Source organism: Pezoporus wallicus, unplaced genomic scaffold (assembly GCF_028554395.1).
Source record: "Pezoporus wallicus isolate ANWC-B61680 ecotype Strahan unplaced genomic scaffold, APGP_CSIRO_Pwel_v1 contig_8057, whole genome shotgun sequence".
In the NCBI taxonomy this organism is placed as follows: Eukaryota; Metazoa; Chordata; class Aves; order Psittaciformes; family Psittacidae; genus Pezoporus; species Pezoporus wallicus.
Window position 1 is genome coordinate 1461930 of NW_026637044.1, and position 22797 is coordinate 1484726.

Below are 22797 nucleotides of genomic sequence, written 5' to 3' on the forward strand. Positions count from 1 at the left end.
AGCCTGCTTGGGGGAGAAGGGTGTTATTCTGTTGAGAATTCAAGTATCTGAAAAGTGATATTTTTTGGCACCAAATTGTTCAATTCAAATATCTCACAACAAAATTTCATGAAAATTCTCAACTTTTCTCAGGTCTTTATTATCATCGGAAAGAGACAATTCTCATTCTCTATACCAACTTCTCCACTTGGTCCAAGGAGGAGTATGGTAAATTGCAGTAAATGGAGTAAGACTGCTAGATGAATTTATCTAGGCTCCATTTCTTGAACCAGATGATCTTTTGAGGTCCTTTCCAAACTGGGATGTTCTGTGATTCCAGCAGACATTCCGGCATTCCATTCCATATGACAGACAGACTTATCAAAGACCAGAGAATCATAAGGCAGTCTGGCAGTATTCCTAAATTGAAACAATTCAGATTTGGCCAGAATATTTTGTTTTCATTTATATTCTATTTTTCTGATTCCTAAAGTATTTGATTTTTTTTTTCTCTGGAAAATGTCCTGATGAGCTCTGTTCTTTTTGAAGATTAACCTGGTCCATCTCTCAGGAGAAGCTCATCATACCCTGATGACCAAGAGAATTTTAGAAAATTCACAGTTAACCCAGCCTCCCATGTAGGACATTGGGATAGCTTTTTGGGACTGAGATCTGCTGCTAACATCTGCTGTGAACACAACTGAAAAATGAAGGACTCCCCCCGCTGTTCCCTGCCTTTCAAAACCTATTAATAGGAAGAGGGATATTTGGTCAGGATTTTTTTGCAGCTGCTGGGACTCTAAGGATTCTCATGGAAGAGACAAATGGGGGATTTAGGGCAAGATTAACTGCCTTCATTTGGCTGTTTGCAATGGTTTACAGGGCACTGGAATATCTTTAATCCATGGAATTGATTCAAGACACCCACCCAGCAGTGGTTAGCCAGCCCTGCAGGTACTTAAAATCCATGATGTACCTCCCGGTTTGCCTTGACATTGTATATTTGAATAAAGATAATCATACATATATGTAGTAATTGCATAGATGGAGCTGTTGACTGCCATCTATATTGCATACTGATGAAAAAGAAAAGTGAAGAACCACCCACCAGAAGCTGTGTGAAATGGCTGATCTGTTGGGGTATTTTGGTTATTGTTTGGTCTACAGAAGTAAACTAAACAGAAGTCAGAAGCCGATGTGCCAGGGGTACAGAAGAGGAACAGAGAGGTAAGAAATTGAATAAAATCCCAAAGCATTTAACTGGGATTTTTTTGTCATTGCTAGAAACCTCCCCTCCATGCAGAGCTGACAATTTACAAGAAGTGGCAACAGTTTTGATTTTGACAGAAGTGCAAAGGATCATCTCTGTGTCATGCCAGCTGTACTGTGAATATACCTTATCTTGAATATATAAAAAACCATATTGATATAATCTTTGTATGACAGTATGACCACTGGATTTTGGCTGAGAATCGATAGAGGCGAGCTTCCAGATACCTTTCTGGGTTGTTTTTTACTGTTATTTCTTTAATGTATTTTTATTAGAGAATAGCTGAAGTGTGGGGAAACCTAACAACAAACCCTGCAACCATGCTGATTGTGGAATTCGGAAGACAAAGTGAAATATGACTCTCCCTGTTATTATGGTCTCTTCTTATCTCACAGAGGTGGAGCGGACAAGATCCCAAGCTGCTGTTGAACTGCTGCTGGCATCTTAATTGCCTGGTATTTTCCAGTGCTGTTTTCAGTTCAGGAATAAGACCTGGTGGATTTTTAAAATGTCATGTAAAACACACGCATGTGCTTGTGCCTGCTCGGATGTTGTCTTTGTGGTTATGGCTTCTCTCAGAGAGCACACTGATTTGCATTACAGATTCACACTTTGAATTTAAACTTAGAATTTCCTGGGTCTACCCTGGCTCTTGCAATGTCATTCAAGAAGTCTGTAGTGGGAGAATATGGTGGAATTACTCCCTGGTATTTCTTTGGGTCTGTAGAAAACTCTTACAGCTCTCCAGCCATGACACATTTCAATGCAGAAATCAGTGCAGCAAAATCAGTGCATGATTTCTGTTATTTCTTAGCAGAAATATCTACAGCTTACAAAGTCTGCAGGGATCACTTATTCTGATCAGCAGGGTACATCTTTCCACACTTTGTTGTTGTTTGCCTTGAACAGAAAATGGCCGAATGAGAACTCAAAACCTGCAGAAAACCTCTACTCCAGAGCTTTGCAATTTGAAAGTAATCTCAGAAGATAGAATTCAGCCCAGGTATGGCTCATGCCACTTAATTTAGGTGTCTGCAATGTAAATATATTTATGTGAACTCTGTGGCTCTTCTCCCATCGCAGTTAACAGAGATCTAGCCCATATATTCGGTGTGAGGGTGATGCATCTCTCAACTGTAGGTGTCTATGGCTTCACTCATTTGAGATACCTCTGCCTCCAAAGGCCTCTCCAGAATTCTGTGGGTGTCCTGTAATTTAGTTTAATAATTCACAGGGGATGGGATTAATTTGCCTACATAAGTGTTTCTGGAGCTATTTCTGATACCTTATGGTATCTGAGATATGTATGGGACTGGCGAGTATGAAGTTTTGGCACAGACCCTATGGGAGTCTGAGGCTCTTCTGTAATGGCAGTTGAAGGCCAGGTAGGATCATCTAGTGCATCACTGTCACACCTCCAATGCAAACAAATCCCAGCCTACAACACAGAGACCAAATGTAGCTGAACTTCTCCCCTGTTTGCACTTGTTATAGTGAGTAGATCAATATATTGGAAAGTTGTTGTCAGAAACTTCTTCCCCATGTGACCATACAAACATGAGTTTGATCTGGTGGGCTCCATCAGAGCAGGTCTGGTGGCTTTTGTGAACTGAAGACAGTTGTCAGAACTAGAGTCTGGTCTAAGCAGAGTGAGTAGACAGATCTCTGCACAGCTCCTCATGGAGACATGTACAACCATAGAAAGGTTTTGAGTTAGAAGGGTTGTCCAGTTCCAACCCCACTAGACCAGGTTGTTCTTAGCCCACATTGAGGAAACTCAGTTCTGGTCAAAACTGGTAGTAGAGAAGGGATGTTAGGAAGAAATTGTTTTACTGGCAGGGTGGTGAGGCCCTGGCACAGGTTGCCCAGAGAAGCTGTGGCTGCCCCATCCCTGGCAGTGTTCAAGGCCAGGCTGGACAGAGCTTGTAGCAACCTGGTCTAGTGGAAGGTGTCCCTGCCTGTGGCAGGTGGGTTGAAATTGGATGGCCTTTAAGGTCCCTTCCAACCCAAACCAGTCTGAAAAAGTTATATTCTTTTTCATATAACGGATATCATATGAAAAGGAATATACATCCTCAAAATACATTCCAGAAATGCATTCCTCATGGATTTCCTGAACTGGAGTGGTTATCTTTATACAATAACCTTCAGGTATTAACAGGGGGTTGCAACTGGATGAGTTTTAAGGTCCCTTCCAACCCAAACCATTCTATGGGGAAAAAATAAAAAAAAATCTAGGCAATGTGGAAGTGTGATCTCCTGATTTAGAAAATGGAGATAAGCAAATGCAGATCTGAAAACTGTTAAGTTCAATTTGCTTTGAAGGGAGGTTATTTAAATCAAAGTAGTGGTGGGATTAGACAAGCTTCAAAGGGATACCCTTATCTTAGTTATTTTAATGGGAATTTGGAATTCAAGTCCCTAAAATGGTCTGGAAAACCTCAGCCATGAGGATGTACTTGCAGACACACAGTACTATCCCAGACCGTGTCCCACACCATGCATGTGTGTGTGTATATTTCCCTCCTTGTTAGATGCATTCTAAGTATTACAGATTCTTTGTACATCCCCAGGAGAACACCAGTGTGTGATCTGAGGTGTGAACTCTTCCTTGCGCTAGATGATATGTCGGTGGTCAATCTCCTACATAGGTCTATCCCTCACATCTAAATATAGATCTGTGCTTGTCATTTAATGAACTGCAGCACAACAAAGGCCAGGGGTGCAGTCCTGACTGAAAGTGAGATGCTCTGTAAGTGAAGTAGGAAGGTAATTGTTGGCGCAGCTGTGGGGAGGACAAAACCCATCGATGGGACCTGAGCCATAACCCAGCCTCCCCCCTCGTACATGTACATGCATGCACGCACAACTAGAAATTTTTGACCCAGTGCCAGCCTCAGCCCTAAAAAGCCCAAACTCTCTTTCCATTTAAGTGTCAATTCGTAACAATACCATATCCCATAGCTCTAAAATAGATGAGTAAATGTCTTGTCCTTTTATAGCTGTGGCCCTATTGTAATCTCTGGCATGTGACAGGTCTGAGAGTGACATAATGTGTGACTTCAAGAGACTGGACAGGGATAAAGACCTGTGTGAGCTGGTGATTTATCCTGCAGCAGCCATATCTTTCCTGTCTGTCTGTCTGTCTCCTTCTCTCCCTTTCTAAAGCAGCTCACCAGCAAACCAACATGGCTCCAAAGAAGCCCGAACCTAAGAAGGCAGAACCTAAGAAGGAAGAACCCAAACCAGCACCTAAACCAGCAGAGCCAGAACCCCCCAAAGAAGCTGAATTTAACCCAGCTTCTATCAAAGTATGTATCTTTTAACCTGGCATGGGAGGAAGCAGGCTGGTGGGGCTTGGGTTGGTGGTGGTTTTGGCAGTGGTATGTTCAATGCTGTGAGATGATATTCTCCAGAAGTAGCTCTTGGTTTTGAGCAGAATGTGATCAGCAAAGGCAATTGCTACAGGTGAAGTAAGAGTTGGAGCAAAGTATTAGGGGATCAGCTAAATAAAGACACTCAAAGAGAATCTTATTTTATCTGACGGTGTTCAGACCTATTCATTCCATCTTATCCCCAAAGTAGCAGATTTTATTGCATGCAAGCTTTACTGACCTCAGTGGGAAGCTTGTTGCTCCTCTGCTGGCAACAATGCAGGTAGGTGCCAGGAAGATTTGACTATATTTGAGGCTGACCACTGACTAACCAGTGGCCAAGGCTAGATTGTAAGCTTGGAGTGGGCTTGGAGCAGGCTTGGAGCATAGGTTGAATTAATTTCTCTCTGCCTGGAATGCATCATTTTGGTAGATATCACCAGTCCGAAGCTTCCTTAAAGTAAGCCAGTGACACCTCCTGATGTTTTCCAGAAAAGCCCAACTGAATGGCAAAGGAACTGTGTGCTTATGTGTATCTTGGAAGGCAGAGAGAAACTTGGGAAAAAATCCAGCTTTCCTGACTGAACTGCTGCATTCAGGTTCTGCACCAAGGATTCCTTCAAATGGCATGAGCCTTCTCCTTCTCCTTTAGAGAAGTCTCTGCTGGAAAGAGTTGTTGCTGATCTTAGCAGGATTTGCTGAAGTCTTCCTCAAATATGTAAGGAAAAGATTGTTTGCAGGGCCATTTCAGAAGCAGGTTTTGAGAGAATTTGGGAGGATTTAAGAATACTCTAATCCTGAGCTGCCTAACTGGCATCAAATTGTGCTTTCATTGAACAACCCCATTGACAGGGAACTACCAATGTCTAGGAAATACTCAAGGTTTTAAAACTGTGAAGTAGGTAATTCCACTGAAATGGTGTTGGAGATCTTTCTCTTTCAAATGCTTTTTTCCATGGAAATTTACTCTTCAGCAGATATCTGAGAGTGACCTTTACTTTGAAAAACATTTGCTTCAGGAAATGATAAGGAGAAAGAAATTTTATAGTCCTGTGAAAATGACCATGAAATGGACTATTCAAGAGTGACCTCTTGACTTACAAAAATGGAGTAAGCAAATAAAGATCTGACAATGACTAGCTCCCCTTTGATCTTTCTGCACAACACGCATACACAAGCAATGTTAGAGATCCCCACAAGAATCTTTAGAGAGAGCTTTCCCATATTGTTAGCACAGTAAATACCCCATGATAGGTGGATACTGCAAGGTGTAGTTGGATATCTTTGCAAGGCATTGTCCTTTGGAAATTGTCCTTTGGGAAAAGAAGAGGAGCTTTGCAGAGTTTCCTCGTTTTTTTTTTCTCATGGGGATTTGAACCTGACAATGGCTGGGTGTAGATCAGCATTATTTTGTCGATTAAAGCAACCAGATTCTTCAGATTCTTTCTTGTTTCTTACAAGAAACTGAGTAATCAACAGGGGAGTCCTGGCTATCATCTGTGTTTATGGTGAGCCACAGGACATGAAACAAGACTAGATAATGCTAAAGAGGAAAATGGACAGAACTCCACTGCCATCCATGGCACCAGCTCCTCAAAGCTGACATGAGGGATGAGTGTCTCCAGGACCCTCTCTTCTTAGGTCAGAAAGTGATTTCCTCCTCAAGAAAACATAGGAACTATGTGAGAAAGGGAGTAAATTACCCTGTCTTTTCAGTGTGCTGCCTGAGTACACCACAGCAAGTCTCATGGGTGGCTTGTAAATCATGGGCTGCTGAAACCATTTGCTTCTTTCACATGGGAGTGACTCCTTCAGCTGGGGATTTCTAACAAAGGAAGCACTGAAAGTGGAGGATTTTCTGCCTTGAATCATAAAGACCTTGCAAATCTTTCAGTTCAAATGCTAGAGAAATAAAGCAATCATTTGTAACTATATCAAGAAGAACTCAAATTACAAGGGATTTGGTTTTGGGCTAATTTTTAAAGTAATGCCCACAGACTTAGTGCCATACTCTGAGAACTTGCACTGTGACCTTGAGTAAGTGGTACGTGGTAGGATCCAGCTCTCTGTACTTAACATTCTTGCACTGTAAAAGGAGGAGGGGGAAATTGCAATAACTTCTCTTTCAGGGCACAGATGGCTTCAACCAGGATACCATGACATTGTGGTAATATTCTTCTGGGATAGTGTGACACTGTGGTATGAAGGGCAGCTAAGTCCAGTAGAAACATGAGTTATAATTAAAAGAATATAAATGAAAAAATCCCAAACTGGTACTGCTCAAAAAATAGACACTCCTCATTGTAGTCAACACAATATCAGGATCATCAAACACATTTCCATCCAAGTAGGATTTGAAACCAATTAATTTCTGCATTTTTATTTTAAACTTACTCTGCACATGCGTTCATGCAAATTCTTACATTTTTCCTCTAGCCCAATTTGCAATTATGGACTCATAATGTTTTTAAATTGCCAAAAAATATATTTTGGGTTCCTTAAAAATAAATAAATCAATTCAATATCCCATTTTAATATCCCTTCATCTTTGCAGAGAATATTCTATTATCTACTATATACAAAATTGGACTAGGGAAAGCATTGGTAGATGCATAGTTTGGGTCCCATAGCAAGGGGAAATGACATTCTCTAGAGAAGTTTGAGAAGTTTTCCTGGGAATTTTTCAATTAAATGTTTTTCATCAAGAATGCTTCTGTCAAAATTGAAGCTATTTGTGCACAGGACTGGGTCTGGCAGTATGCTGCTTCTTGCTACATAAACCTAGTTGTGATGGAGCTCAGGCCATCTAGTGTATATCAGAATACCTCAGTAGGTCATTCTACAACATTTGAAAAAAAAAAAAAAAGGCTTTAAAGAGTTTTAAAATTCTCCAAACATCTGATTTCTACATTCCAGGATAAAATTGGTTCTTGATTTTAGGCCAACGATAATCTGTAGTTAAAAAAAATCTGAGGAAAATAACCTTGTATCAAAACAAAATGTTAAAAATGATCAAAATGCATCTTTTGATTGGAATGTCTCAAATTATCGATATTTATTCTCAGACTTTATTGCACAATTTTGAATTTTGAATTTTAAAATTTTTTAAAGTCTCAAAACTAAGATATTTCTGTGGTAGAGAAAAACACTTCTTGTTTCAATTTTTCTGGTATGTCTGTTGCCATGATGACGGTTTAAGAGCCTTATTTTACACTCCAGAATAATTTTAGATTTTCCCATTGTCTTTTTCTAGCTGTTTCATGGTCTCAGGGTGTATTTGGGTTCTATTGGGATGTCATTTATAGTGGCTTAAATCTGGGATACATCCCTTCAGTAAATGCAGTTATACTAAAGTTTTAATGCTAGTCACACATATGGGATTTGATCCAATACTTAAAAATTTTCAAAGTAGATTGGGTGCAATTGAATATTGTTTGCAACTCATAGAAAAGAGTTATGGGTTGTTTTATTTTTTGGTTTGTTTGCTTTTCTGTAAGACTTTGTCCGAGTCCATGAAGAAGTCTTTAAGAAACTGTTTCTCTGCAATGGGCCCTGAACCTCTTTACTTTGGGAAATAGATTGTCTTGAAGAGATTTTGTAGAGAGAAATTGTCTTTTCCATATTTCTAATTCATTCCCATCTGAATGCTGTCTTGTAGCAGGGTGACACATTTTGCCAGAAATATATTCTGCTCTCCTGAAAACCATTAAGGCTGATGGAAAACAGGATGGATCTTTCATTGGTATGGACACAGAAAGTGTGACTGGGTCATCTAACTTTAACCACTGAAAAAAATGACCGCTGACCTTAAGCAAATCACCTATAATCAACTCTAGAGAGTTTTATCCCTTGCAGCTGTGCTAAACACCTATATGAGGATGGATTGTATCACCCTTGGGAGATGCTGCTCTGCTGATAAAGAGAGTTGAGAGAGTTATTTGGGTGCCAATTTCAGCAGCTAAAGTTAGCTAAGATGACGCGTGCTCAAAGTCCAGTGAGTACTGGGTACAGAAAAGATAGCTGGCATATGTGAGGACCTGGAAAGGACACAGCTTACCGTACAGAGTTATCCTTAATAACCATATTTTCCCATGCTGTCACTTGATATGCTTATTGTAGCAGCATGCTGTAATAAAGGTGCCTGGGGAAAAAACAGTCATCATTTATTTTTGTGGAATACTGTGATCTTAAAGCCATGTGAAAACTGTTCTCCATGAAAAGTTGCAGTCTTCTGAACATCTGCAAGCACAGTAAAAAAATAAAATCTTCTTCCCTTTTTTTTTTCTTCTTCACCTGGGATGGGAGCAGCCACGAGGGAAATACACAGGCTTTGTGCAGCACCAGTAAAGATGAGATCCTGCCAATGTGTCTGTTCAGCTCCCAGGCATTGAGTATGTCACATTGTGATGGCAGACATGCAAGGGTACATGTCTGAGCCTCCACTGCAGTGTGAATCAGGCTGAGCAGGAATCAGGAGGAAGCTTGAAGTCTGGGGGAAGAGAAGCAAACATCTCTTGGGGGAGATGGATTGACTTTCATTGGGAAAAATCCCATTTCAACATAAAATGCCCTGCTCGGTTGTATTGTCAGAGCAGTTTTTGATGCTTTGCTGAAGAGTTTATTCTGGGCTGAAGTGACTGAAATGATTATTTCATGGTGAGCTTGGACCTGGGAAAAATGTATATGAGTTAATAGTGAATATATGTGTGAGAAAGCCTTTGGGGAATGAAAAAGAAGAGTCACTTTGTGGTAGAAAGGATTTTGTTCGTGGGGTAAACGTGTTGAGAGGTTTTGAGCATACCTTTGGAGAACGAAGCATGTTTTGCATGTGTCAGAGAGAGGAATTTAGCTAGGTCCCTGACTTCGGTAAGAAGAGATGGAGTGTGTGTAGGGGTGAAGGGTTTTGTCTGCAAAAAAGCTTCTTTGTGAACAAGAAAGCTAAGGTGTTTGCCCACTTGAGGGAGATTTTGAGTGTGCAAAAGAAGTATTTTATCTGAATGTGTGAGGGAACCAGCTTATGAGCTCATGGGCACACATCTCTTCTGGCGTGAGAGACAGATAACCTCATAGCTGGCTGGTAGTGTGAGGTCCTGTGCAGTGTAGACCTGTGGGAATCACACTACAGCAGGGCATTTTCTTGCTAGGAAAAGCCATTTGCCTGGCCAAGGTTAGGATACCCCAGCACAAACTTCATTTGAATCTCAACATATTGAAGAACCCCTTACCTCTGGTACAGAGACAACAGGAGAAGGTGTCTTCAATGCCGTTCACCAATCTGTTTCACCTCTTTACACCAGGACAACACAGCTATATCAACAGTGCATGAGATAGATGGTGGTACAGTGCTGTCCCCAAGCCACCCACACAGGGCAGTACAGTACTCAGTGTGGGCATTATTTCTAGGGGTATTTGAGTAGATGATATCCTGGCACATACTAAAGGCATCCAGCTACTAAAGTGTTTGTCTGGTTCCAAGAAAGCCTGTCTGGATATCCCGTGTAGTGTACACAGGTCATATCCAGCCTACAAGAAACTATCATGTTATATTTTAGTAAGAGGTGGGGGGATGGAGATCTTTGCCTACTTTGAAACCTGTCAGTATGTTAGATCTCATTGAGAATTTGGCCCACGTTGTTTCCTTGAGAATGACATGGGGCACTGCTGCACATGCATGTGCCTAAGCCTCCAAGATCAGGCATGAGGGCAACTGAAGGTGGCCACCATATGCTTTCAACCCCCGAACACCTTCTCATCTTTCTCAATCCAAACTGTTTTTTCCCTTGGTTTCATTCCTTCCAGGTGCTACACGTTTCCATTGTCATCACCATTATTATTGGTCTACATTGCATCTCAGTAAAAATACTTTTAGAGAGTGATTTCCCTCCTGTGCTCACATACTTGAAGGTTTCTGAAGTGGGCAGAAACCTGGCAGGCTAAACCAAGCCCATGGTGGGCCCCTTTCCCTTTCAGTGCTTTCTTTCTGAGCCTTTCAAGCACAGAGAAATTTGAGTAGTGATTCTTGAGGAGGCCCCAGGCAAAAATAACTGAAATTTAGTGAATACAAGAGACAGTATTGCAAGCTTGTGGGAGTCAGTAGGGAATCTTTCATTTTGAGTTTAATGGGATTTGCCCCTGACTCACCATCCTAGCTATGGATCAGTGCTTTAGCAAGCCATGAGAACTTTTGTAAGCTTATTGTGATTTACTTCCAATTTAGCAAGTGGTGATTGCCTCTTAGGTATCTGCTCAAAAGACTGCATAGAGCTGGCAAATTGTCTTCGGGTTCATAGAGACAACTCCATAGAGACAACTCCCTTTTCAGCATAATTTTGATACAAGCTCCTGTGTGATGTCAGATGCCACCTATTTTAAATAACAGATACATTTCTTAAAATGGGGTTAATAAATTTGAATGTTGAAAAAGTCCAGTCTGGCTTCTATGGAGGGAACCTAGATATTTTGCTTAGATATCTGAAGGGGGCCTATAGGGATGCTGGAGAGGGACTCTTCATTAGAGACTGTAGTGATAGGACAAGGGGTAACGAGTTAAAACTTAAACAGGGGAAGTTTAGATTGGATATAAGGAGGAAATTCTTTCCTGTTAGGTTGGTGAGGCACTGGAATGGGTTGCCCAGGGAGGTTGTGAATGCTCCATCCCTGGCAGTGTTCAAGACCATGTTGGACGAGGCCTTGGGTGATATGATTTAGCGCAAGGTGTCCCTGCCCATGGCAGGGGGGTTGGAACTAGATGATCTTAAGGTCCTTTCCAACCCTAACTATTCTATGATTCTATGATTCTATGATTCTATGAGATGCCTATCTCAGCTGGTTACAGTGAAGAAAAAGGAGCTCCATTCTGAAAATTTTGGCTGCACAATTTCAAATTACTCTCAAGCACAAGGTCTTAGTAAACAATCCAGATAAGTACAGAGAGTCACTGGAGGTTTGGATTGTATTATTCCAAAGTTTCCACAACTACTTAACATGTCACCCATTTCCCTCTTGCACTAGAAAGATATTCAACCAAAATGCCCTGATACCCTTGTGACAGGCACAAAAGAACCAGAAAAAAATTAAAGAGGAGAAATTCTGCTCAAACCCAAATAACCAGAGCCCTTTGCCTTGCTCAGCCTACACTATACTGGGGATAAGTGAAGAAGGCCATAGGATCCTAGATGATCTAGCATCATTTCATGCCACTGAGTGTGATGAGTACTTGTTTTACAGACCTTAAGTCTGTTTAATTATCTAATCTGACATCTTATATGCAGGTTTTGACTCAGATGAGCTCTGCCTAAGCCCAAAGATTCTGGTTAGGGAAAAGAATTTTAGGCCTAATGACAAAGAAAGAAAGGAAGATCAAAAGTGGGATTCTCCTGATGTATTTCAGGCATCTACAAGTTAGATATTCAGGGTTGAGCTATTCTCTTCAAGCTCTTATCAATCACAGCTGCTAACAGGCGCTGTTAGAAGTTCATTGATTTCACCAGAAGAAGGCGAGCATCTAAGGTAGATGAAATAAAGCAGTGACAGAGAAGAGGGCCCATTGAAGTATAAGCATATGCAAGCCATGATCTGGATGCAGTGAAGAGCCCTGGCAGCTCATTTTTGTGCCCCAGCTGTTGTTAATTGCAAATACTTGGTGCTCACCAGTAGAGTACTGCCACAGCTGGACCGTGCCTGGAAGCAAGCCAATAAAAAACTCTCTGGTTTGTACAGTGCTGTATAGCAGTGCCTTGGTAGCAATTCACTGCTTTGGATTTCTACCAGTCTGTAACTTTTCCACAATATAGACATTGGCTGATGAATGTTAGCAGCTCTGCCTAAAACCCTATTCTAAAAGAAATTATGGACCTACTCCAAACCCCTGGCTCTGGGCTGACCACGGAGGAGAACAGATTGTCAGGACCCTGAACATGAGAAATCACTGCCATGTCTGAAAGGAATTTCTGCATCTTTCCCATCTGTCAGGTCCACAAACCTGAAGGGAATCCAAATTCAGTAGCCTGAGGTCCTTTCTGAGAAAAAACATGACCTGTGGATTTCAGGTCATGCCAGTCAACAATTGCTTTGCATGAGAGCTGAGGAAGTGTCACCCCCCTTGAGGGATTCCCCTCCAAATTCACAACAGCTAAAGTCCATGGCATAGCACTTTCCCTTTATAAATGGTGCTTTCTCACACACTCTCTTGCCCCCCCTGCATAGCAGGGAGTGCAGAGGTCTGATGTCATACACATTGCATACTCACAAGTGTGCACTGTGAGGAAAAGCTAGAGGATGCTGTCAGGTCTGTCTTGCTTCTCCAAAGCCTCCCTGCCTAGGAGAGGCTGTTATATGCAGCTATCACAGATATTTTCTCAGGAGCTAGTTGCTGAGACATGCTGCCTTGCACGTAAAAATCATGGCCAAGCTTATAATGGGGTCAATACCCCATTAACAGTTTACTTCAGTGCTTCTGAGTGGACCCCAGAGATAAGCATAATTAAAATGCCATGTGGCCATAGCTCGTTTCTAAAGGCAGCTCTGCTCTTTTTTTCTCCTCTTTATTTATCACGCTTCATGTCAGTCTGTAAGCGCAAGATATTCCCAGGCAGGCTGGGGCTGCTTTTAAGAGTGGAAAGAGTACCTTTCTCCCTCCTGTCCGTCCTTTCAGAGACACTGGCCCCAGGTTGATGTGAGTTTGGCAGCTTGCTTAACAGAAATGAATCAGTGCCTGAGAGTGTAAGGGGTATTTCAGAATTAGGAAAAAACTTATAGCCTTGATCCAAGGAAACGTTTCATCAGAAGAGGGGATGTGAGATATTTGAAGTCCCCGGGCCTGTACCATCCCCAGAAGAGATGATCCCCGAGAGAGATGAAGGCCAGGATGCAGAGCAGAGAAGAAATAATGAGCAAGCATGCATTAAAACACAGCAAAAGGGTTTCTTTGTGGTATATTCCGCTTATTCTTAGGGCCAAACCCAAGTAGTGCTGGAAAGTGAAGGAGCTTTCCAGACGAATTTTCTGGGCCAATGAAAGTCTGGCTATCTTTGTATATCTCTCTTGTTTGCAGAGCTGGGTTACATTTCTCGTAAAAATACTTTTCAAGGAGACTTGAAAACTGCAATATGGTGGTACCAGAATGTTTTGCAAATACACACAGATTTTGCAAGGACTTTAAAAAAAAAAAACAAAAAACCAAACCTAAAAGGATCAAGAAAATTACCACTTTCAGCTGTTTTTAGTCAATTCCCTGTTTAGATTCTTTCTTTTGATCTGAAGCAGCTATTAATTTTGGAGGTTTTTTTTCATTCTTACGTAAAAAAATACCCAGATTTTTTTTAATGGTTGAAACTACTTCAGTTTGGGCGAAAGAGAACATTTTGACCAAACTGGAACAATTTTTCTCCTTCATTTCCAACTAAAACTGTCATAAAGTAGAACACAAAACCCAAAAATGTTTTCTTTCTTAATAAAAATTACTGTTTCCCTTAAAATTTGTAAATGGCTCAGTGGCACCTTAAAAGATGTAGTAGTATGATTAAAAAAAAAAATAAATCTTTTTTTTTCTAGGCTCTTCCGTGTCTTTGTTAAGCATCTGCCAAAAAATAGTTTTTCTGCAATATCTGATGTCTGTGGCAGAGAGAGGTAGAGATGTACAAAATCAAACCTGTAAACAGCTCAGATGGTCAGAGGGATGTAGAGATGAAAACCTATAAAGTTTCAGAAATTCTTTTTTATTTGAAATATCTCAGAGTTGCAGCATTACTGAATCCTCAGGCCTTGGAGCATTTAAAGCAAAATGTGCAGCTTTCTGAGTCTGTATCTGGGTTGCTGAGAGGAATGAGCGCAGTGTGATGTTTTGAACATGCTTTTCCTTAGTCTTTCATGTAAAGGAGGTGATTTCTATAGGGGGTCTTAAACACCATTAACTTTATTTTCCTCACACAGAAGAAAAGCCTGTGGCACTGGGTAAACCCTGCCCAAGGGTAGCCCAGGTTTATTGAGTCATTTGAAATCATCATAGTAAGATTATGAGTTTCTGCAAGCACGTCTAGGATTGTTTTTTTTTGGGTTTTGTTTGTTTGTTTGTTGGTTGGTGGTTTTTCTTCCCTTACGTTTCCCCTTGTAATCCTGCATGTTTCATATCTTTATCTGTCTCACTTTAAAAATTATACATTCGTTGTCTCTATAGTATTTACTAGCACTGCTTTTCACTTCTGTGTGAAGCATGCAAACTGAGCAAATTGTGCAAAGCAAAGAGTTGTGCAAAAGCAAACGGTTCAAAAAGGTTTGCACTGCTCTCAGCAGGATGATTTCAGCACAGTTATTATTTTCCTGGTTCATTTTCTCTTTTCAGTCGCTATCTCAGGCAAACTAGGACACAAGAGTTTGTCTACTTCTGCTATTTCATCAAATTAACTTTGCAGCCTTTTTAAAAGGGGGTGGCAGAAATATATGAGAGAATAACAAATAACCCCTTTTTTTTGACAGCTTGTGGGGTTTTCACATGGCTGTACAGCAGGTCCTGACCTAGAGAGTCCTTATGGCAATACATCCTACCACAGAAATTTATCTTTTGAGATCTCAGCCAACATGTTTATCTGCTTCTTCAGCATGCGGTATGGATGTGGTCTCTATAGGTTTGTTTGCATGTCTGTATATGCAAAAAATGTTTGCATAATGTAAGTTTACTTTGATGTATAGATGGGTAGGTCAGCAGGACCTCGGTGCAGAGATCTCATACTATGGATGCGTGTATGAGAGATGGGAAGCAAGTGAGAGTTGCCTGATTCACAACTTTACCATTGTTCCTCCAGCCTGTACCTCCCAACCTTGCATTTTCCTTTCCCTCTCTCTCCAATCTGCCCCTTGATGAGCAGGGAGTTATTAAAAGCACACTCTGGATATGGATCAACTCTGTAATAAGATCTGCATTTCTCACATAGCTGCTAAACCTCAATCAATATGGTTTTAATCTCCATTTGTGTAACGTGCAATAACTATTAAATTTAAATTAAATGCACAGCTCAGAGCATGCAGAAGGCTCTGGCCAAAGTGCTAACTTTTCCCAAGTTGCTGGAAGGCTGGACTGTAGAGAGAGAGTATTTATTCCTCTCATAAACCAGTTAAATCTTAACTTGGAGGAGGGGAAAAAAATGTTGAGAGTAGCTATCAGAGGGATGGGGGTGGAGAGGAACTGTGGCTCTTAATAGAAACAGAAACGTCGGGTTTCCCCTAACTTTTGCAAAGATGTTAGTGTTTGGGCAGAGGTGCCAGGATGGAAAAAGTTGTTAGCAGGTGTTCCCCATGGAGAGTGGAGCCACACAGGTTGTAAATTGGATGGCGACATGACTCAGAGCCAGATGATGATGTGTTGCTTTCTCTCATGGTTCTGTACCCCATCCTTTTCCAGGGGCAGGTTGCTTACCAAATTGTCACCAAGTCTTTCATGTGCTGGCCAAGGGCAATGCATCTCCATAAGAAGTGGACTCCCAAGTGAAAGAGTCCTTCAGCTTTGCTGTGCAAGCCCTGATGGTGACCTTGGGAGCAGTCATCTTGGGTAAAGACCTATCTCTGCACTTATATGTTCCAGAAGCAAAGTGGGGACACAGATAATTATAGATCTGAATGGGCTTTTGGTGAAGGATTTTGGTGTGTTAGAAGAGTAGGGCTGATACAAATACCTAGAAACTGCTATGGAGCAGTCCCCCTTAGCAGCAGGAAAAGGCGGAGTGTATCTACAGTGATTTTCAGGCAGAGTTGTGTGGTGGGTACCTGCTCTGGACTGGGTAAAAGTAGGGTAACTGGTTAGCTCTGTACCAAGACCAAGAGCACAGGAAGAGCTCCTGCTGCTTTTCTATGCACAAGGCTCTTGCTGATGAGACCTGCCCACCTCGTTGTATAAGCTCTGGGACTTTGGGTCTGAATCATCCCAGTCTTTCCTAAAGCTACAGTAGCTCTGAGTGATCTCAAAGTACAGAGCTTTCTGATGTTAGACTAGTAGTGAGCTTCTCCATCTCCCCTCTTCCCTCAGCCCAGGGACTGACCTGTTTGCTTAGACTTAGTTGTAAGGTTTCCAAGTGGCAAAAGTATTGGTTAAAGCCCAGGTATTATTAAAACCAGCAACAACAAAACAAAGTCAAAACATATTTACCAACAATATTATATATGTATACGTATAAAGTCATCATCTGATAGCCAGTGTAAAGAAGTGGAAAGAAATACGGGAAAGGAAATGGATGTAATATTAGTAGAGAGGCAATGCCAATATAATATCCAGAATGTTGGGTGTTTTCTTTCCCTCCTAAGCAAATTTCCTTCTTAAGTTTCATGTCTCATTATCTCATTGCATGCATCTCAGATGTCATTGTTCCCTCCCCTGTCCTATCTGCAATCTGAATTCTAAAAAAGCAGACGGGCAGAGAGAGACAATATAAACTGAGATCATCCTGCTATGCTCAGGGTATACAGTCAGCTTGCAGCCCAGCTCTATTTGATGAAATAGCTGCTTCCCAGAATCCTGGCCATAGCCAGGGAGCTGCGTGTTACTGCCACTTATAACAGATCAGGAAAGCTTTAGGAGCTTTTACACATGAATGCTATCCACATCACAGACTGATTCCCACCAAGGGGTCAGTCAGCACCGCCCTCTCCAGTCATACATACACCCATGCTGGTTTATCCTGATACTTGCATCCTACATTTCCACAGATCTGTGCCCTAAATCCAAAAGATCCTGGCCTCTAAATCTGAAAGGTTTTAAAAAAGATTTATGCCAGTCCTTTGTAAACCATCATCTCTCACTTTTGGTTTCTCTAGCTGCCTTGGGGATTGATATGTGAATATGGTAGTCAGTATATATCAGTATACTGATATACAGTATATATCAAGAAGTTCTTCTCTGTGAAGTGAGGTGGTGAGACATTGGCACAGGTTGCCCAAAGAAGCTGTGGCTGCCCCATCCCTGGCAGTGTTTAAGGCCAGTTTGGATGGGGCTTTGAGCAACCTGGTCTAGTGGAAGGTGTTTGAACTAGATGACCTTCAAGGTGCTTTCCAATCCAAACCATTCTATGATTACATATATACATATGAATGTAGAAAAAAAAATGTATAGAAATATATACTATATGCATGTGTGCATAGACATGTATTTAGGAAAGAAATGAGTGTGAATTTGTGCATGTTCATATGTACCTATGAATCAGTACACAAGTATATACACTCATATATATAGATGAGCAAATGCTGACCCCCATGCGCACCCCTATAAGGTTTTTCTTTATCCAAATACCTGGTGCATATGTAACCACACATCATACCCATGCAAGGTGCTTGGATGGTCAACCTATGGTCCCGTGCCCCCTTTTCAGTCCTCTAATAGGTGTGGGAGATGCAAACCTGCAGCCCACCCCACTGGGATCATGCCGGAAAGTGAGGTGGCACTAAGCCTGCAACCCAGAAGGAGCCTACCCAACCTCCAGCCTGCAAAAGCCGCTCTGCTCCATCAAACCTAGGCATCCAAAGCCCATAATAGAAACAGTGACAATCCATCAATTGTATTTTCTGGGAAGCAGCGGAACATTTCAGCCACTGGGCAGACTTGACAGAACAATCTACTGCGAGAAGTCTGCCTCTGTGAATGATCTTCAGAAAACAAACCAGATTGTAAGCCACCTAACCTTAAAGAAACAGCAATGGGGAGCAGGGAAATAAAGTGAGGCGATATGGAAAACCCCACTATGGTTAAGAGAAGCCTGACAATAAGTGATGAGTGCTGGAGGGGAAGGGAAGAAAAAAGAAGGAAGAAAAAAAAGGCAGGGAAAAAAAAGAAGAAAAAAGAAAATGTTCCTAAGGAAAATAGCTCAAACTTTTCACTGTTTGTGGTTAGTACTGACTACTAGGTAACAGTCACTGGCTGGCAGTGGTAGAAACGTTCTCTCCCTTTCACTTAATGGTTGCGAAAGAACAACCCTCCCCAAATGCACCCCCCTCTGCCCAGAAATTAAATGTCATCAAATACCATGCTGCTTGGTGACAGCTCTTTATAAACACAGAGACTGAATCTGCCTACATCCTTGCTCACGATGGCAGGAACTGGCTGTATGGAACAGAAAAGGGCCTTGGGGACCAAGGCTACGGGACATGTACAGTGCTTGTGGGTCTTGGAAGTTTCAGTGTCACCTGACAGGTTCTGCTGCAAAGCCTGCAGAAAACCATCACAGGTCAGAGCACTTGTTAGTATGATCAGGATTTGGACATTGACACTGTTGTAAGAGGACTGAAAAAAACACCAAATCAAAACTCTGAAACATCAGCTCCAATTGTGGTTGTAGGAAACTCTAGATTTGGCTTCTTTCTACATAAATAAACCTCTAAACCAAAGGACCCCAGCAGACTGAACTGAAATGAAATACTCGTGATGGTGGCAGGGAAGGGGAAAGGGTTTCTCCTTTCTTTTTTTTTCCAGCAGAATTTGAAATTTTAATAAAAGAGAAAGATTTAAAATTTCCATCCTCTTGACCAACCCCCCAGCTAGGGCTCATCTTTTCGTGTTAAAGCTCCCTGGTGATGTTGGAGACTGGCAGGAACACCCAGCATGACTGCAGTTACGCAGTGAGATCAGAGCATGTTGGTTTTCAGCTCACAATGAATAACATCCTGCTTCGGAAAATAATAATAAAACAAAACAAAACAAACCAAACAACCAAATCCACCCCCCAGAATATGAAGTACAGCAGATATGAGTTTGGGCTGTCAGATTTTCTACAGAGAAGTTTTGTCCCTTTGGAAACCTGAGCTGGGTTACAGTGTGATTGTTTTGGGAGCAGCACGTATGCTGCGCATGCCAGCTTTGTGAAACAAAAGAAGAGCTCTTTCCCTTGCCAGCATGTTATCATGGTGACTCTTTGGCACTTAATCCTGTTGATTGGGTGGTTTGGTGTATTTTTTTTCAAGACAGGGGTGTGACATCTTAAACGGGTCCAGCTACTGTTTGATTTTGCAGGAGCTGCAAGTGCGTCAGGATGGACTGGATTTGCCAGGGGCTGGAGGCTGGCATCATTCCATCCCTGGGAGGGCTTGGGGTGATGGTGGCTGCAATGTTGATGATGGAGATAACACCTCTGGGACAGAACTGGGGGAGTGTGATGTTTGCATCGTGTTGCTGTGTGAGCCCCACAGTTTAGGGTTGTGTCTGGGAAAAACTTCGTATTTCTTACCCAGGACACTGAAGCTCTTTTGCATGTGCTTCTGGGCCGTAAAGCACTGTCAGACTAGACCCTAGAAGAAGAAAAGCATGGTAGATGGTTCTGACGTCTGCTGCTGATGGTGGAGGTACTTTGCTAAGGTATTTTGTTACCTGGTGGACCTCGCTGTGTATGAGCAACAGCTTCAGCTTCCATGTAGGTGGTGGCGTGGTATACAAGGGTGGTGAGGCCCTGTGAAGTGAGGTGGTGAGGCACTGGCACAGGTTGCCCCGAGAAGCTGTGGCTGCCCCATCCCTGGCAGTGTTCAAGGCCAGGTTGGATGGGGCTTGGGGCAACCTGGTCTGGTGGAAGGTGTCTCTGTCCAAGGCAGGGGGTTGGAAATAAGTGAGCTTTAAGGTCCCTTCCAATCCAAACCATTCTATGATTCTATGATTCTTATATTCCAAATAGACTCCTTATCTTCCAGGAGACTGCTTTACAGATGCCTTTCTGCTACGCCTTTCCTGAGACCCATCAAGCTTATTTTACCAAGGCCAACTTGGTGTCTCACATGGTCTCATTTACTGCTAGAGTGACTGACACATCAGTCAGAAACCTGGAGGAGTTACACAACTGTGTAATCTGAGGAAAAAAAATTAATTCTGCAAAGGGTGGCTGTTTTTAGGCTTGGTGGGGAAATTAGAAGCAAGTAGCTTGAATTTTCAGGAGTTTTCAAAAACCCACAAAAATCCTTTTTTGGCCACTTGAAATGGATTTGTTCAGCCCCAAAAGAATTGTTTTGGTAGGGTTTGGAATGATATAATACAGAGGAGTGAGGATCTTTAAGTCAATTTTACACAAAATACCCCACTTCAACGGGAAAACATTTGAATTTAAAATAAAACATAATAATAATAAAGAAAAAGCTGCCAGTATTTACAAGGGAAAACATTTCACTTTGGAAATGAAAGACAAAGGGATTTATATATCAAAATAAGTGTAATAATAATAATGCCTCATTTTTTTTTCTTTCTTAAGCTGTTTGTCAAATGAAATACAGAAGAGTTTCTCTTTTCCCAGGCACTTCTCAATATATTCACCCAGTGTATGACATGGTGATTAATTTCCCTGTCTTGTTGGAGACCTTCCATTTTAAGATGGTAATTTTGCAAGGGGCACAAGTGCAATGCTGTTCCATAATTATGTGTGAAATTGTGGAGTACACCTGTGCCCATGGATGTGGATTGAAAGAAGGACCTTTTTCCTTCTTAGCACCCACTTACCAGGAGGTTTGAGGGTCTGAATCCTCTAGGAAGTGTTGCAATGTGGTTCACAAGCTGTATCTTTGAGGCTCTTCTCATTAAAGAACCAACCCATGAGCTATTGTCTACTTCAAGCAGAAAGCAGAGTCTGACCTCTCCTACATCCCAGGCTCCTATCCAGGATTTAACAGAGGGTATTTTTTTTAGGTTTCCTAATTTCTTCCACTGGTTGTGAACATCTGAACAAACATCTGCTGGTGAGGCTGGTGAAGGGGGGAAATTGCAAGGAAGGCTGGAAGCCAGCTGTCAATGGTTGGAGACTCCAAAACCATGTTGCTACAGGAAGAACAGTCAGTCTTTAAAGTGTTTTATGTTTCTGGTCCTGGCCATTGCCAGAAGCTGTCACAGTCTGCCAAAGTGGCTGTGTCATTCTCCTGTTGGGGCTCTGGAATTTCCGTTTATACTCCAGAAAGTTATGGCAACACATTCCTCATACAAGAAAGGGCGCTATCAATTTATAGACTACTACTAGAGTTGGAAAAACACAGTTATTGAAAAGTGCACTGTTCCTTCAACCCCAGAAGGTATGTACAAGAAATCAAGAAGCAATGCTACTCAGAGCTTTAGTTCAGGCTGAGGATGCAGAGCATCAGTGTTGAAGGTGACTCTGCTCCTTCTTCACACAAGGCTTTTTCACCTACTTCTTGAGAGACCAGGTGAATAAAAAGCCACAATTTAGCAGACGTCGTCCAGACTTATTCCAAAATAAAGTCGGGATCTGGAAGTTTTAAAGTCTGCTGAAGTTATAGTAGGAGCAATGGTGATATACTGCTATAATTTTTAAGCTCATGGGAAACTCAGATCTAAGGAAGATTCAAGGTGACCATCTTCTGGTGAAATAGAGTGCAGGCTGGGGGAAAAAATATGCTTGTGTATTTCCTTATGTAGCAGCATCCTCTGCACGACCTTGACAAAAGCTTTGCGTCATTTTCTGGATCTTGAAATACATATCATTTAATGAAAGTCACTTGGAAAGATGAAGAGTAATGGAAACAAGTCACTCTTGGGGAGATTCCACTAGTCACAAGAGGAAAAATTTTCACAGTGAGAACAATAAGCCACTAGAATAATCTCTCCAGAGAGTGGTGACTTCCCAGTGTTGGATTATTTTAAGACTGAACTGGTCAAGATGCTGGGCCATCTAGTGAAGGTCATACTTTGCCTAGAAAGGTTGGACCAGGTGATCCCTGAGGTCCTTTCCAAACTGGGATACTAGGATTTTATGAAAGGCTTCACTAATTCAGCTGAAAATAATGGCTGAACTCTATTTTCACTTCACTTTCATTATCAGTATAGTTAAGTGTTGTAAAAGGTCAAAGATTCAGTCCTTTATTCAACTCCCAAATGATGTATTTTCTGCCATTCCAAAATGAACTATCATTTCAATTCAACTTGCAATAATTTTTGTTCTGAAAACGCTGGGGACCAAACAAAAACCTGAAAAAACAAAGTCTCAATAGAGTTTTATAGTTGTGTTTCCATTCTTCAAAATATTTGTTATATTTTAGCTGTTCCCCATGAAGACCAGGTGGAGGATCTTGTAGTGTCATGTGCTCTTATACTAGTCAATGTCTGTATGTTGTATCATAACTTCCTTCCCTTCAGACCATGACCTGAGTAGAAATAATGAGGAAAGTCCTTAGGACAACCTTGGGAGCTAAACGTAGATGTACCTAAAGAGTTTC

The 22797-nt window shown here is 41.6% G+C and overlaps 1 protein-coding gene across 1 annotated transcript in view; it reads left to right on the forward strand.

Moving 5' to 3' along the window:
* Positions 1–4327: 4327 nt before the first annotated feature.
* Positions 4328–22797, forward strand: part of MYL3 (myosin light chain 3) — a 36625-nt gene continuing 18155 nt past the window's right edge. Inside the window, exon 1 of the mRNA XM_057402870.1 lies at positions 4328–4560. Coding sequence (XP_057258853.1) covers positions 4438–4560 — 123 coding nt within the window. The 5' untranslated portion in view covers positions 4328–4437. The remainder of the gene's footprint in view (positions 4561–22797) is intronic.